This window comes from Podarcis bocagei (assembly GCF_964188305.1).
Source record: "Podarcis bocagei genome assembly, chromosome: 6".
Classification (NCBI taxonomy): domain Eukaryota; kingdom Metazoa; phylum Chordata; class Lepidosauria; order Squamata; family Lacertidae; genus Podarcis; species Podarcis bocagei.
Genome location: NC_138130.1, coordinates 31,549,807 through 31,565,036, shown reverse-complemented (window position 1 = coordinate 31,565,036; position 15,230 = coordinate 31,549,807). Strand labels below are relative to the sequence as shown.

The window sequence follows — 15,230 nt, the reverse complement described above, 5'->3', positions numbered from 1 at the left end:
AAAGTGGCCGAAAGACAAGAGAAGCTCGGTTGGAGGGAAAAGAGCCAAATCAGATGCTGAAGGAAATTAGATAGAGGCTAACAACAACAATGTAGGAATAGAAAGGAAGGACAGAAGAAAGAAAGCTGTTATGGTGGAGTAAAGGTAAAGGGACCCCTGACCATTAGGTCCAGTTGTGGGGTTGCCCGAGGGAGCCGGCGTACAGCTTCCGGGTCATGTGGCCAGCATGACTAAGCCGCTTCTGGCAAACCAGAGCAGCGCACGGAAACGCCGTTTACCTTCCCACCAGAGCGGTACCTATTTATCTACTTGCACTGTGACGTGCTTTCAAATTGCTAGGTTGGCAGGAGCAGGGACCGAGCAACGGGAGCTCACCCCGTCGTGGGGATTCGAACCGCCGACCTTCTGATCAGCAAGTCCTAGGCTCTGTGGTTTAACCCGCAGCGCCACCCATGTCCCTATGGTGGAGTAAGAGACTGTAAAAAGAATAAAAAAATTCCTTCCAGTAGCACCTTAAAGACCAACTAAGTTAGTTCTTGGTATGAGCTTTCGTGTGCATGCACACTTCTTCAGATACACCTGTATACACGTTCTTCAGATACACCTATACACGTGTATCTGAAGAAGTGTGCATGCACACGAAAGCTCATACCAAGAACTAACTTAGTTGGTCTTTAAGGTGCTACTGGAAGGAATTTTTTTATTTTGACTATGGCAGACCAACACGGCTACCTATCTACTACTGTAAAAAGAATGATTTTGTTTTGTGGTACGTATATGAAACAAATTAAGTATGAAAGGTTAAGGGGAGAAGAAGTGACAGGAGATGAGTAAAAATACTTTAAGAGGCATGTGGGCAGAGGGAAAATATAAAATTAAATGCCTTTTTCACTTAAAGTCTCTGGATTTTCAAATTCTGCCTAAAATGGAGAGGTTGAATCATGATACCTACACAACCAATGTCTGTGGCTTGCCTGAAGAAAACTGAACTATGAAATTCTATCCCCTTGCCACAAGGAAATCGCAATTGTTAAGGAGAGATTAGATATCAGTGATGCCAGCAATTACCAGCTGATCAGGAAAAACTCAGCTTCCATCCACCACCATTTTGTTATTGGCACCACCCCAGCCTTCTACTTCATGAATTTGTCTAATCCTTTTTTTAAAGCCATCTAAGTTGGTGGCCATCACTACTTCTTGTGTAAGAGAATTACATACTTAAACTGTGTGCTGTGTTAAAGTCTTGTTCCTGGTCAGTCACCACCAGTTCATATATGAGCATGAGCATATATGCGAAATTTAGATATATATTTTTGCCCCCCAACTGCAATATTTTATACTTGTTTACACTGAGTTGCATTTGCCATTTTAATGCCCATTCACAGTCCCTTTTAAAAAATCACCCATAACATTTTGATCACATCAGCAAACTTGGCTACCTCACTGCTCACCCCTTTACAGTCTAAACCATTTAGGAACAAGTTAAAAAGCAATGGTTTTGGGGACTCCGCCTTCAACATTCCTCCATTTGGAGAACTGGCCATTTATTCTGGATCTCTGCTTCCTTTTTTCTTAAAAGTAAAGGGACCCCTGACCATTAGGTCCAGTCGCGGACGACTCTGGGGTTGCGGCACTCATCTCGCCTTATTGGCTGAGGGAGCCGGCGTTTCTGGGGCATGTGACCAGCATGACTAAGCTGCTTCTGGCAAACCAGAGCAGTGCACGGAAACACTGTTTACCTTCCCGCTGGAGTGGTACCTATTTATCTACTTGCACTTTGATGTGCTTTCAAACTGCTACGTTGGCAGGAGCTGGGACCGAGCAACGGGAGCTCACTCCTTCTGATCGGCAAGCCCTAAGCTCTCTGGTTTAACCCACAAAGCCACCCACGTTTTCTTTTTTCTTAACCAGTTACTAATCCACAAGAGGACCTCTCCCCTTTTCCCACGCCTGCTAAAGCTTACTCAGGAGACCTCAAGTACAATGAGACATATTCACAACTAACTGCACATAGGATTTGTCTTGTTTCATTAAACTGTACTTTAAAGTTCGTACTGGCTTGGAGTCTAAAAGGCAACAGAAAATCTAGAAATCTCAGTCTCACACTATTTTACACAAGACACCTGGTCGATGTATTGTGATGTTTAAAGTATTGCCAAACCACCAAGGATTTGGACACCTTAGTAACAATGTTGGGAAATATCTATTTGGTTACTCCATCTGCACAATTCCAGTAATGTCTTTCCAGTTACTCAGCAGCAGCAGCTCTGGGACTTCACATGCACCTGTTGAAAATACTTGATCTACTTAATTGTCCTCATTTACATCTGGAATATTAATGGAAATTGAAAATACAAGAAATCCTCTAAAGCAAGACAGACACAAGTTTTTCTCCTTAGATATCCTGTATTTCCAAACCTTAAAAAAATACTAATATTTGAAGCAGCAACATCTGTACACATTTTGCACTATCAAAGTCCTGCAAACCATACTGTGTGTGCCCATTAAGTATCTATACATAAACCTGCAGGCAAGAGAAGGCTATTTACAGACCTTCAACCGCACAGACAGTCCCTGCTTTACAAGGAGCTGCATGTAATCTGATATGCTACATAACTGCCTGATTAGGTCTGCTTACATTTTTTTATAGCTTCTGTGCTAGGAAGCTGTGGCTGCAAGCAGAGGGTGGGGAGCAGACATGAAGCCAAAGGGACTATAGAAAAGACTTTACAACCTGGAAAAAGGAGACAATGCGTGTACTTTTGTAAACCAAGAAAATCTTTAATTTTTTGCTTTTTTGTTTTAAGAGACTAAAGAACAGCTGAAGAAATCTTTGAAGTTTGAGCTGATGCAATAAAGAGACTGAGCTACCAATAAGGAAGTCCCACGTTCAATTTGTGCTTCTGTTTCCTTAGGTGGCATTGGGCAGGTTACTCTCTCACACCCTCTGCCCCCCATTTGCCTTATGGGGGATAATAATACTTATTAGACTTCCAGGGTTATTGCAAGGCAAGGGTTGCAGGTAGATAATGTAGTTTTCAAATAACCAAATTGCCAAGCTTTATTATTATTATTTCTACTTCACCCACACACTCTGCTGAACAGACAAAGGTCTTATGTGTGTCTGTTTAAGTAACATGATTCTTCAGCTATGTGAAGCAGCAGGGACTTCAAAGACATTGAAATACCATGTACACTTATTCCCATAAACACGATCTTCTAAGAATTCAGCCATTAAAGTTCTGGTGGAAAATATGGCTTTAACTTATCTCTTCCGAGGAAAAAAAAGTGATGAGAACACTTGACATTTTATTTGAAAAAATTCTGGAAGCTTCCAGTCCTCCAGTAATTAAATTGTCCTCTTCAAACAGCTACCCCACCTCATATTAGCTAACCACATTTAATCCACAAAACCTTACTTTGTCAAATTCTCCATAGGCAGTATCAAGTATGCTTTACTATTTTAATGCCAGAATTATTTTAAAGGAAAAGCAGCTCAAATTGTGTGATTTCTCTATATACAGGAGATCATTAACAAACTTTCTTTCTTCCGCTGCGGACAACAACTACCTACCTTTGAACCATGGTCAAGGTAGCTGCACCACTCACATATTCTTAAATTTTGACGTGGTGCTCACTTTAGCCAGGGTTTCAACATATTCATGATAAAGCAGTCATGGGGACATTTTATCTTGAAACTAAAAACTAAAACATCCACCCAATAGCCTTTTGAAAATAGCAGCTAAAGACAACAAATTAAACACCCACCTGTTAGCCAAAGGGGATCAAGAATCCAATGCAGGTAAATGAGTGAGCTGGTGAAAGAGAAACAGATCACTTCATTTCATCTGGCAGTTCAGTTGGCTTCTTTGGCAATGGCAGAGGAAGAAAAGCCCCTTCCCTTTGTAGCCAACACAGAAATGCAGTGAGCTGGTGGAGGAGAATGGATCTCTCATCCCAGTCCTCTTGGGAAAAGGCAATGGGGGGGGGGGGAATCAGCCCACCAACCAGCTGCGGCTAAGAGGGCTTTTCCTCCTCTGCAGCCAGTATGGAAATGGGCTGAGAGCCTCTTAGCATGCTATCAAATTTCTTTTGGAGGATAGTAACTTTTGTGGCAGGGGACGCGGGTGGCGCTGTGGGTTAAACCACTGTGTTGCTTGGGCTTGCCAATCGAAAGGTTGGCGGTTCGAATCCCCGCGACGGGGTGAGCTCCCGTTGTTCGGTCCCAGCTCCTGCCAACCCAGCAGTTCAAAAGCACGTAGTGCAAGTAGATAAATAGGTACCACTCTGGTGGGAAGGTAAATGGCGTTTCCGTGAACTGCTCTGGTTTCGCCAGAAGCGGCTTAGTCATGCTGACCACATGACCCGGAAAAACTGTCGGCCTGTAAAGCGAGATGAGTGCCGCAACCCCAGAGTCATTCATGACTGGACTTAATTATCAGGGGGCCCTTTACTCCACCATAACAGCTTTCTTTCTTCTATCCTTCCCTTCTATTCCCACATTGTTGTTGTTAGCCTCTAATTTCCTTCAGCATCTGAATTGGTCCTTTCCCCTGATTATATTATTGCTCACCATAAGCAAATTGCATGTTCAATCCAATAGCAAGCAGTCTCACCCCAAGCAGTGGTGAAAACCAGTGGTGGTACAGTAGTTAACAGTGTCAGATTAGGACTTGGGAGACCAGCGTTCAATTCCCCACTCGGCCATGAAGCTCACTGGGTGAACTTGGGCCAGTCATCGCCTCTCAGGCTAACCTACCTCACAGGACTGTTGTGAAGATTAAATGAGGAGTGAGGGAACAGTGAAAACACCTTGAGCTCCATGGAGAAAAGGGGAGGATATAAATGCAAAAAATAATTAAAATAAGTAACATGAAAGGCAGTCCAACTCTGATCTCAGTTTCAACTAGAAGACATCTGAATAGTTTACACAAAAGATATCACAAAATCATAGAACTGTAGAGTTGGAAGGGACCTCAGGGGTCATCTAGTCACCCCCTGCAATGCAGGAATTTTGGCTAAAGCATCCATGAAAGATGGCCATCCAACCTCTACTTAAAACCCTCCATTCCACTATCAAACAGCTCTTACTGTCAGAAAACTCTTCCTGATGTTTAGTCAGAATCTCCTTTTCTTGTAACTTGAAGTCATTGTTCCGAATCCTACCCTCCAGACCAGGGGTCTGCAACCCGCGGCTCCGGAGCCGCATGTGGCTCTTTTACATCTTTGCTGCGGCTCCGGGGCGGATACTAGCGAGGGGAGGAGGCGCATTGTGCGCCCCGACACTCCTCACTGTGGCGGGCGCTGTACTGGCTGTGACGTCGCATGGGGGCGGTGCGTGCGTTAGTCACGCACCGCCCCGACGTCACCTTCCCGCCCGCTGTCAGATCGTGGCTCCGGAGATATATTTGTTTTAAATGTCGCAATGGTTTTGTGGCTCCCAGTTGTTGTTTTTTCTTCAGAAACGGGTCCAAGTGGCTCTTTTTGTCTTAAAGGTTGCAGACCCCTGCTCCAGACCAAGAGAAAACAAGCTTGTTCCCTCTCCCATATGACAGCCCTTGAGATATTTGAAGATGGCTATCATATCTCCTATCAGTCTCCTCTTTTCCAGGCTAAACCAATATCCTGCTATTGGTTTCGTAATAACTGTATTTGTGCCTTACTTCTCCTACCTTGGCATATCCATGCATTTTGAAAGCAAGTTCATTTTTTAAATGATATTAAAGATAAGCAACTATATGAAAGTCATAACTGAGAGAGAAAAATGAGAGCAAGTAACTAAAGAGGTTTCAGGGTTACAAAATCTTGCAGTCTTCGGGCCCCATCTTTCCAATGCCACACAGTGAATTCAGAAAACCTGTTTAACCAGTTTCCTTAGTCTTTACCTTACAAAAGACAATACCCTGAACAGCCTGGACCAAGGGGTGTGTGTTGGGGGGTGGGGAGCAACTATGACAAAAGTTTTAATAGGATCTAGGACTTACAGATATTTTTAAAGTCCTCACAACACTTTTTCTAAGAACCAATAATAGCACTGTTTTCAATTTAAGTTTATGCTGTCAGACTTGGATCTCCTAAGGTAAAAAGCTGAAGATAGAAGTTATAGCCCCAATATTTCCAGGCTAAATGTGAAAAAGGGCTCATATGTAGAGAATCACAGCTAATAATAATAATAATAATAATAATAATAATAATAATAATAATATTGTATTCATATCCCACCCATCTGGCTGGGTTTCCCCAGCCACTCTGGGTGGCTCCCAACAGGACTAAAAACAGAAAAAACATCAAACATTAAAAACTTCCCTAAACAGGGCTGCCTTTAGATGTCTTCTAAAAGTCAGATAGTTGTTTATTTCCTTGACATCTGATGGGAGGGCAGGATTTAAGTCAATTTATATCCACTAACTTCACATGGACTAACTAACATGTTGATCAGCATCATAGAATCAAGGCTGCTTCTTGACTGGTGGCTCCTAGCTCTACTCACTACCAAATTATTGCTCTTCCACTGTAGGCTGCAAGTGGAAGTGCAGTTTACTTTCCAAGCTGGCATCACACCTAACCCCTGTGACAGGTACATCACCCCAATTTTTAAATCAGTATTTTAATGAGACCTAAAATACTTTTATGCCTATTTCATTTTATGAAAGAAAGGTACATACCACCATAATGGTTATGAACTTCTCATCTTTCCTCCCATGGGTTCCCCTGAAAGCAGTATCTCTGTCTGGAATTTTCCAGTTTTGCATATTCTCATCTCACAACACTTTTTAATGTGTTTGGTATCAAAATACCTTTCCTTTGCTGGCAGCAATATTGCTTCTAATAGCACAATCCTACACATGTCTACTTGGAAATGTGCACCATTGGGTTCAATGGAGTTTATATTATATTATAAAATTGCAGCCTAACTGTTCTGGATACAGAGAAATGTCCCTAAGGATCTTATTTCTGCTGGGGGGGGGGGTGACTTCTTATGCTTCTTATCTATTTAATTAGACAGAACAATTGTTTGGGAGTGGACTATAGACCATTTGTCAAATTCTTCTCTTTAAAATGAAATTTAAAAATTCGTTCCAGTAGCACCTTAGAGACCAACTAAGTTTGTTATTGGTATGAGTTTTCGTGTACATGCACACTTCTTCAGATACTTCTTCAGACAGACAGAGAGAGAGAGAGATGCAAAGGACAAAGTTCTTTGACCTTTAATACCTTTGCAGAAGGTATTTTGGTAGGCGTGGCTTTTTACAACTGCATAGCAGGCTCATCCAGCAAAAAACCCTCCTGTTGTGCTACTATTAAAACCATAGAAGCCCCATCTTCTTTTACATATTGTCACCCTAAAGAGATGTGAAAACCAGGCATATGGTAAAAAAGTGAAGTGGAATTAAATGTGGGTCTTGGATCTGAGAAGTTGAAGACTATAAGGCTAAATTACTATTTATAATCAACAGTTTGGGTGTGGAGAATCTTGACATTGTGTAATGATCAGTATTAGATGTTATCTGTGGAACTGTTTCCATTGCTAAGGACATGTCTATGATAATAAAAAAGGAAATAAATTCCCTAAAGGATCAGTTGAAATAAAAGGCACATGCTATAAATAGACATTTTTACACAAGAAAAGTTTATAAACCTAAACAAAACTAGAAACATTAGCCATTAAGGAAGTATAAGAAGACTATCAAAAGATTTGGGCTGAATTACTAAATCACCAACTTATGGAGAGATCAGGTGACAAGATCCCCCCGAGACTGCAAAACTAATGAGTTCATAAACAAAATTTAAAACAGTGGGGGGGACTTTCATTATTTATTTATAGCTGGGATTCATGTTAACCTTTTATTAATTTCTAGTATTGATGATTAAAAATACTGTTTTTGTTCTATTTATCTATATCCTCACAGTCAAATTTAGATTTAAGCAGCACAAGTGGGACGTACTTCTGAGTAAATACACATAACTGTGCTGCTAATTACTCAAACTTCTGTATTAAAAAAATGCCATTAAATTAATATTATGTACTCTTTTCCACAATGAACGCCAAAGATGGAAAGTATTTTTGTTCTAGAACACTACCATTGTTTTGTTCATTTGACTCTTATTTTGAGAGTGTTTTCTTTCTGGGACAGAAAACAAACGGAGAATAAAAGGGCAATTTGATAAGACAAAGCTAAAACCCACTTGGACTGCCTAAGGCAAACCATATAGTAGCTTCCATAAAAACCCCCAAAAGTATGATCTACCAAAGCAACTTTATTTTTCAACTTCACACCCTTAGGCTCAGTGGCACAGTCATAATGTTTGTCAGCTGTTAAGATACTTCAGGCATTGGTCCGGGCCTAACTCTAGCAGCTGAGAGACTATTTTTAGATCTGAAAATTAATCTCTCTTAACACAGCAATTAAAAGGGGCAAATGGAAAAGAGAGAACAAAAAACCAATTCCATGTATATTCCATGGGAGAGCAAAAGAACATGGTGATATACGGAGACCAGTAGAAACATCCCAGACAGGTTAAGCAAAGGCATAGCTTTGAAAGTGACATACTGGGAGCACCGGTAGTTAAAAGTTCAATAGTAAAGTTCAACAAGTCAAAAAGGTCCACATCAAGTCTGACTCATGCATGCCTTATGAGACTTCTAATGTCAAACACCATTTCATCAAAAATGTGTCTCAAAATTCTACAAATGTGTTATGCTTTACCCATTTCAATGCATGTGGACTGTTGTTTCTTGTTTCCACATTACGTTTCCTTTGTTTCTACGTTTCATTTTTTCTCTAACACAGCAAGTAAACCCAATATAATGGTATCAAAACCAGAGTGCCGTATACTTTTTATTATGAAACACATACAGTGGTACCTCGCAAGACGAATGCCTCGCAAGACAAAAAACTCGCTAGACGAAAGGTTTTTCTGTTTTCGATTTGCCTCGCAAGACGAAATTTCCCTATGGGCTTGCTTCGCAAGACGAAAACGTCTCGCGGCTTTCTTTCCTTTGTCTAAAAACAAAGACATGTTTTGTTTATAAAGTTAATTTATTTTCCCTTCAATTTTTGAACTGCTCTTTACAGTATGTGTGACTTTAAAGAGCAGTTAATAAACTGTTGTTGTACCAAATTTGGCTTCGTTTCGACTTTTTTTGACCATAGGAACGCATTAATTGATTTTCAATGCATTCCTATGGGATTTCGTGCTTCGCAAGACGAAAAATTCGCTAGACGACAAAAATTGTGGAACGAATTAATTTCGTCTTGCGGGGCACCACTGTACACATCATGTTGAGTGCCTCTGGAAAACCAGTTTTGATGCTTAAATTCTAACAACTCAAAATTAAGGGCTCAAGTCAAAGATAAAAATTGTTAAGCACAACACAGTTCAGACCACACCTAAGTAACAGATTGGAGACTCTCATCATCCCTGAACATTAGCCAAGCCAGCTGATGCTGATAAAAGCTGGGGCCCAAAAACACCTGAAAGGGCCAAAGCTTCCCCAACCCCAATTTAAGTACACCCAACCATCCTAATATGCACACTATTCTTGTTGTTTTTTTACGGTATAAAAAAGCAAGGAGTAGGAGATCTGGAGCTCCTAGGCTGCCTCCTTATAACACCATTGGGAGAAAATAGTGGTTAGTGGTGGTAGGGATGGTCTTTTGGGATTTTCTTTAGGGGAGGGGGAAAAGAGTAATGAGAAGATTTGCTGGAAAAGGAAATACAGTATTTAGCTCTGGGAAGGAAACAGATTTAGAGTGGAATCTGGCCAACCAGATGTCTCTGGAAGCTCACAAGTAAGAGCAGGCAAAGAAACTTCCCTTTTGATTGTCTCTAGTATTCAGATGTATACTGCCTTTGGAGAGAGATTCCATTTAGCTATCACAGGTAATAAGCATTGATAACTTATTTTCCAATAACATCTCATTCATTTTGTAAAGCCTTCTTAGGTTGTGGACATTACCATACCCTGAGGCAGTGAATTCCATCAGTTCAATTATGTGTGGAGTGCAGCTTAATTTCATGTATCTGATGGAGCAGATTGTGGTCCAGGAGCAATTCAGAGCATGGCACTGCAGTAAATGTTGGGTTGGGAGTGTAACATTATGTTTAGGGGTTTGGTACTCAGACCCCAACTATGGGCGGTATTTAACTAAGTTTCATTCAGAATAGATATATTGAAATCAATGGACTTAATTGAGTCAGGTTCATTAATTTCAATGGGTCCACTCCGAGTAAAAATTAGTTGAATGCCACCCTATCTTCTGTAGTCAGTTTATGCTTAAGAGGCTTGTCTCTCAGGCTTGACTGCTTGCCTTCTGTAAGTGTGTTGTTTTGTTAGTCTGAACAGCAAATGTGAGGTCATTTAGGCATTTAGGGCCCAGGCAGTATGTTCTATTCTATTTTGTAGCGTTAGGTAAGGCACTTGCCTTCATCTTGTTCAACATTCTAGACTGACTCAGACCACTGGAGCATCTATTTTGGTATTATCTACCTCCCAGACTGTGATTCGTGGACCACCACTGGTCTGCAGCATATCCATATTGATTTCTACATTTTTATTGTTTCTTTTTAAATATTGCATTTTATCGCATTACAATTTGAGTTCTATGGAATGTCAATGTCAATGCAATAAATTACAATATGTAAGATATAAAAGCAGCAATAAAAATACTATTTAAAATAATCTAGTGCAGCACATTACAACTGCTGCAAAAGACAGAAAAATCATCAAGTGGTCTACTGAGACCATCAGTAATTTTCAAGAGGTCTCTGGGAGGAAAATAATAAAATCCTAGAATTGTAGAGTTGGAAAAGTGTGGAAACCACTAGTCTATGCCAGTAGTCTTCAATATTTCAGACCTGGCACTCACCTTTAACCCAAACATGCATTTGGAGCCCATTTCTCAATTTTTTTACCATGTATCTGTATGCTGGAAGTGCTGTACTGCAGCCCATCTGAGATCAGACTGCAAGCCAGTAGTGCACCCTAACCCACCAAGTGGACACCAATAGTCTGACTGGCAGCGGCTCTCTGGGGTTCAGATAGGGCTCATTCCCCAATTCTACCGTGCAGATGCTGGGGATTGAAGCTGCAACTTTCTGCATGCAAAGCAGATACTCTACCACTGAGCTATAGGCCCAGACGTTGTAGGACAGATTGGACTTCTAGCATTCCCACATTTTGAAAGCCCTAGCTTACCCTGCTGCATGTTCAGTGTGGTTTAATTGCATTACAGGCTGGACCTGCACAGGGCCATAAAAGTTATGCTGTTGCTTAAAAACTGTTGCTTAAAAAAAATAACAAAACGATCTGCACTGCTTATTATTACAAGTACAGTGGTACCTCGGTTTAAGAACAACCCTGTTTACGAACTATTTGGTTTACAAACTCCGCAAAACTGGAAGTAGTGTCCCGGTTTGTGAACTTTACCTCGGTCTAAGAACTGAATCCGAACAGTGGAAGGGCACTGGCAGTGGGAGGTCTCGTTAAAGAAAGTGTGCCTTGGTTTAAGAACGGTTTCGGTTTAAGAACGGACTTCCGGAACGGATTAAGTTCGTAAACCGAGGTACCACTGTACTCAAATGTGAAGAAAGTCCCAGAAGTGTAATTGCTTGGTCTCCTGAAAAAGTTGTACTGGCACTTCAAGGTTAGAAATACTTATCTAGCCTGATTGCTACACAGGCATTCTGTACTGGAATTGTGCCTGTGGTTACCCAATAGAGGAAAATCTAAGGGACTTTCAGAAGGAAAGCCAGTAGGCCATTATCTTCCAAAGCACCAATATATTAACAGAAATGTCAACATAATTAAACATGCCAGCAGTTTATATTATTAGCCTACATAATTGTACAGCAGAAATGTACTGCTGAATGAATTCACCAGAAGTTTTATGAGTGTCTTACAGTGCAATCCAATGTTTGTCTGCTCAGAAGTAAGTTCCGCTGGGATAAAGGGAACTTATTCACTTGAAAATGGGCAGGACTGCAGCCTTACTGTTTATCAACACCTGTGGCCCTCCAAATTCTGTTGGACTTGCAACTCTCATCAAGCCCTAGGCAACTCTGCCTAGGTCAGGTATGCCAGGAGCTGTAGACCCACAATGTCTAGTTGAGTCTAGAGGGTCATGGCTTCCCCATCCCTGATTTACACACTCAAGGTGCTTATTCTAAGCAATAATTAGGACTTTGGGGGCACTCAATTCACTCTCCAACTTACAAGTCCTCCCCTCCTTTTCCCAAATAATCTGTTCCATATGGAAAAATGTCCTTCATATTTTGTTTTTACTACAGTATTCGCCTTTTCTATTATGCCACCATTAAATTAGCTCCAATAAAACAATGCTTATTAGCTTATTTATGGGCATCATTGCGTTCTAAATACCAAATTAAGCCCTGCTTTAAAACCTTATACACTATACAGCCCTGCGCATGCTGTTCCATATGGAGAGTACTAAATGCAGAGCTCTTTTCAAAATCTCACGTATTTTTGTTTCAAGCCACAGTCTATCTTAAATATAGCCTTCCATTGCCTTCTTATTCTACATGTCTTATCTTGGCAAACTGGTAAAATCCAGCATCTCATGGGCTCTGGCTAAGCTCTTCCAAGTTTTCCCTCTCTATCGGATTTCCTCCCATTAACAACAGCTGCTGCAGGCACCTGAACAAAAAACTCGAGTTAAATCCCACTCTGAAAACAATGGGGTTGTTCAGAGGACAGAAACCTTTTATCATACGCCAAGAGACTTAGTAAAAAAAAACAAAATATGGGCAAGGGGAGCTTCTATCTGCACGCAGGTTACAGCTCCTTCCTTTACTCCACAGTGACTTTTTCCAACTATAAGGTGTGGGGGAAAGTGACTACTTGCAATGCACAACCGGGGGGGGGGGGGAGCAGAGGTAAGAATTCAGGTTGTCCCTGAACAAAGAGCCTGGTTTCTCCCCCCGCGTCCATCTCCTTTCCCCCACCTCAGGGTGCAGGGCAGCAGCAAAATCCCCTCCACCCAGTCCATCAAGGCAGGGGGTGCCTCCTCACACTATGGGAGTTACTTCCTCCTCTTCCTCAGTCCCGACCATGGAGTCAAAAGACGGCAGAAGTATAAAAGAAAAGCAACAAAGAGAGAGAGAGAGTCCCCAGTTTCGCGTCTGGAGCGGAATCCTCCTAGAGGCTAATAATATCGCGGCCACGACAGACCCACTCCTTTCCCTCCGGAGGGGTTGGGAAGGCGAAGGGCGGCTCGCACTTCCACGCCTGCCGACCTGTAGACGAGATTTCCCGGCGGGGGTGGCGGCCCGCTTCCAGCTCTGATTATGGGGTCGCCCCGGCCAAGCCCCTCTCCCGCCGTTTACCGGTGAAGCGCCCGCCGCCGCCTCCGTGGCCCCGCCGCCGCTGCAGCACGAAGTAGCCGCTGCTCTTCTGCGTGACCCACAGCTTCAGGGCGTTTTTCAGCAGCACCTCCTCGGGCTTCAGCCACATCTTGACGCCGGCCAAGCCCCTCCGCCGCCAGGGGTCACATCGCCCGCTCCGCCGCCGCGGGACCCCGCCGCCCGTCCACTCGCCGGCGGCAAGGCGAAGGGGGCGCCCTCCGCCAACGCCCGCCCCGCGGGGAGGAGCTCGCCGCTGGGCCCGAGAGCCTGCTCCTCCTCCCGGGGGAGCGGCTGCTGCTGCTGCTGCGGTTGCCTGAAGCGAAGGGCGCCCTCGTCGTCCTCCTCCTGCCGCCTCAGAGGAGTTTCTCCTCAGAAACGAGAGAGGGAGAAGAAACCTGGCATGGCGTTTCCAGGACGGGGAGGGGGGGGAATGGCAGCGGGAGGAGCCGAAAGAGGAAATCCCCTGCCTCGTTTCCACACACCGCCCGGCCTTGGCTTCTTCGTCCCGGCCGACCTAGAGCAGGCCCGCCCTGCAGTAGCTGAGGGAAGGAGGAGGGAACGCCGCCGCCGATGGCGGGGACGTTTTCCTGGCGTATAGGACTAATTGCCTCCTTAAATCCCAGAGGCGTGGAGGTTGAAACGCCCACGGGGCAAGAGCACGTGCAGAATGCGCGGTTACTGGGTGGGTTATGTTGTGCGTGCGTGTAACTAGGGCACTGCTTCCAAGGCAGAGAGAGAAGAGGGTAGGTGGCTTTCAAACCTTGGCACACCTCTCTCTCTCTTTCTTTTTTCTTTGGAAAAGAGCCCGTGGGAATGGGACTTCTGCGAGAATGCTGAGACGACAAATCCGTCGAGGGAATTTTGAGAAGTTACTGTAAACGCACTTTTTGTGAATGTAAACTGTTCTGAATGTAAAGCTTCTTTCTGCCAGCCAGAATGTTTATTTGACGTTTTAAATGGCTCTCTTCCGTTTTCTAACATTCCCAAATAGCTAGAGGGAGGCTCCGGTATGGTTTTACTTTAATGTCCAAAGATGCACATTATATCACCCTTCCACCACACTGATGAAAAGAGAAAGGTGATGATCCATCACAACCATGGGAAAGGGAAGAACTGCATGGTGCGAAACATGTCCAGTGCCCATGGGGTTCAGCAATGTTCCATCAGGACCTCTTTCTGAGACTTGTTCATTAGGAAGAACCAGAATCGCAACAGAGCAATATGCCCCCATCCTATCTCATCCTGGTGGCTCAGAAGGACTTCATAGTTGATCATTTTGAAAACTGTTGAGAAGTCAAGCAAAACTGTCCAGGACAAGGGTTGCCAGTGCAGGGTGTGTGGCACTACTTTGCCCACAGAATATTCCCTGGCACTCACAGGGTCCCCTTCCCCTGCTGAAATCTAGTTTGAAAGATGCATTCTATTGCAACCATTAAAATTGGATGTGGTGTCTGCTTGGTTGTAGTGTGTCTGTGATTTGACTTATTGTATTTCTCAGGTTTGCACAGAGAGTTCTGGAGTTGGAAGAGACCCCAAGGATCATTTGTCCAACCCCCTGCAATGCACCCACAAGCCAGAAGAGGCTGACATTTGCCCCCTACCCTAGAGTGACCAAGGTTGCCTCCGTCCTAAAACTGAGTTGAAAATGGATCTAGATAATCAGTATTATCCAAAAATACCTGACACTGGACCACCACACACTTAAGCATCTTGCCCCAAAACCACATGAAATGACATGGTAACAATCCAGAACTCCAGGATCTAAAGGAGGCTTATTTGACAAAGCTCTTGCCATACATGCCTTCATTTAAGGTAGCAAGTCTCATAGTCATCATCTAAACTTTTCTGTTCTGTCTTTCATTAAA

General features: G+C 43.1%; 1 protein-coding gene across 2 annotated transcripts in view; it reads right to left on the bottom strand.

The window, feature by feature from the left end:
• TBC1D8 (TBC1 domain family member 8) overlaps window positions 1-13,548 on the bottom strand; it is a 46,875-nt gene extending 33,327 nt beyond the window's left edge. Inside the window, exon 1 of one of the 2 annotated variants that reach the window (XM_081198300.1) lies at window positions 13,348-13,548. In XM_081198300.1, coding sequence (XP_081054426.1) covers window positions 13,348-13,474 — 127 coding nt within the window. In that variant the 5' untranslated portion in view covers window positions 13,475-13,548. The remainder of the gene's footprint in view (window positions 1-13,347) is intronic. The other variant, XM_081198301.1, reaches the window with a different exon arrangement.
• Between the last annotated feature and the right edge of the window lie 1,682 nt (window positions 13,549-15,230).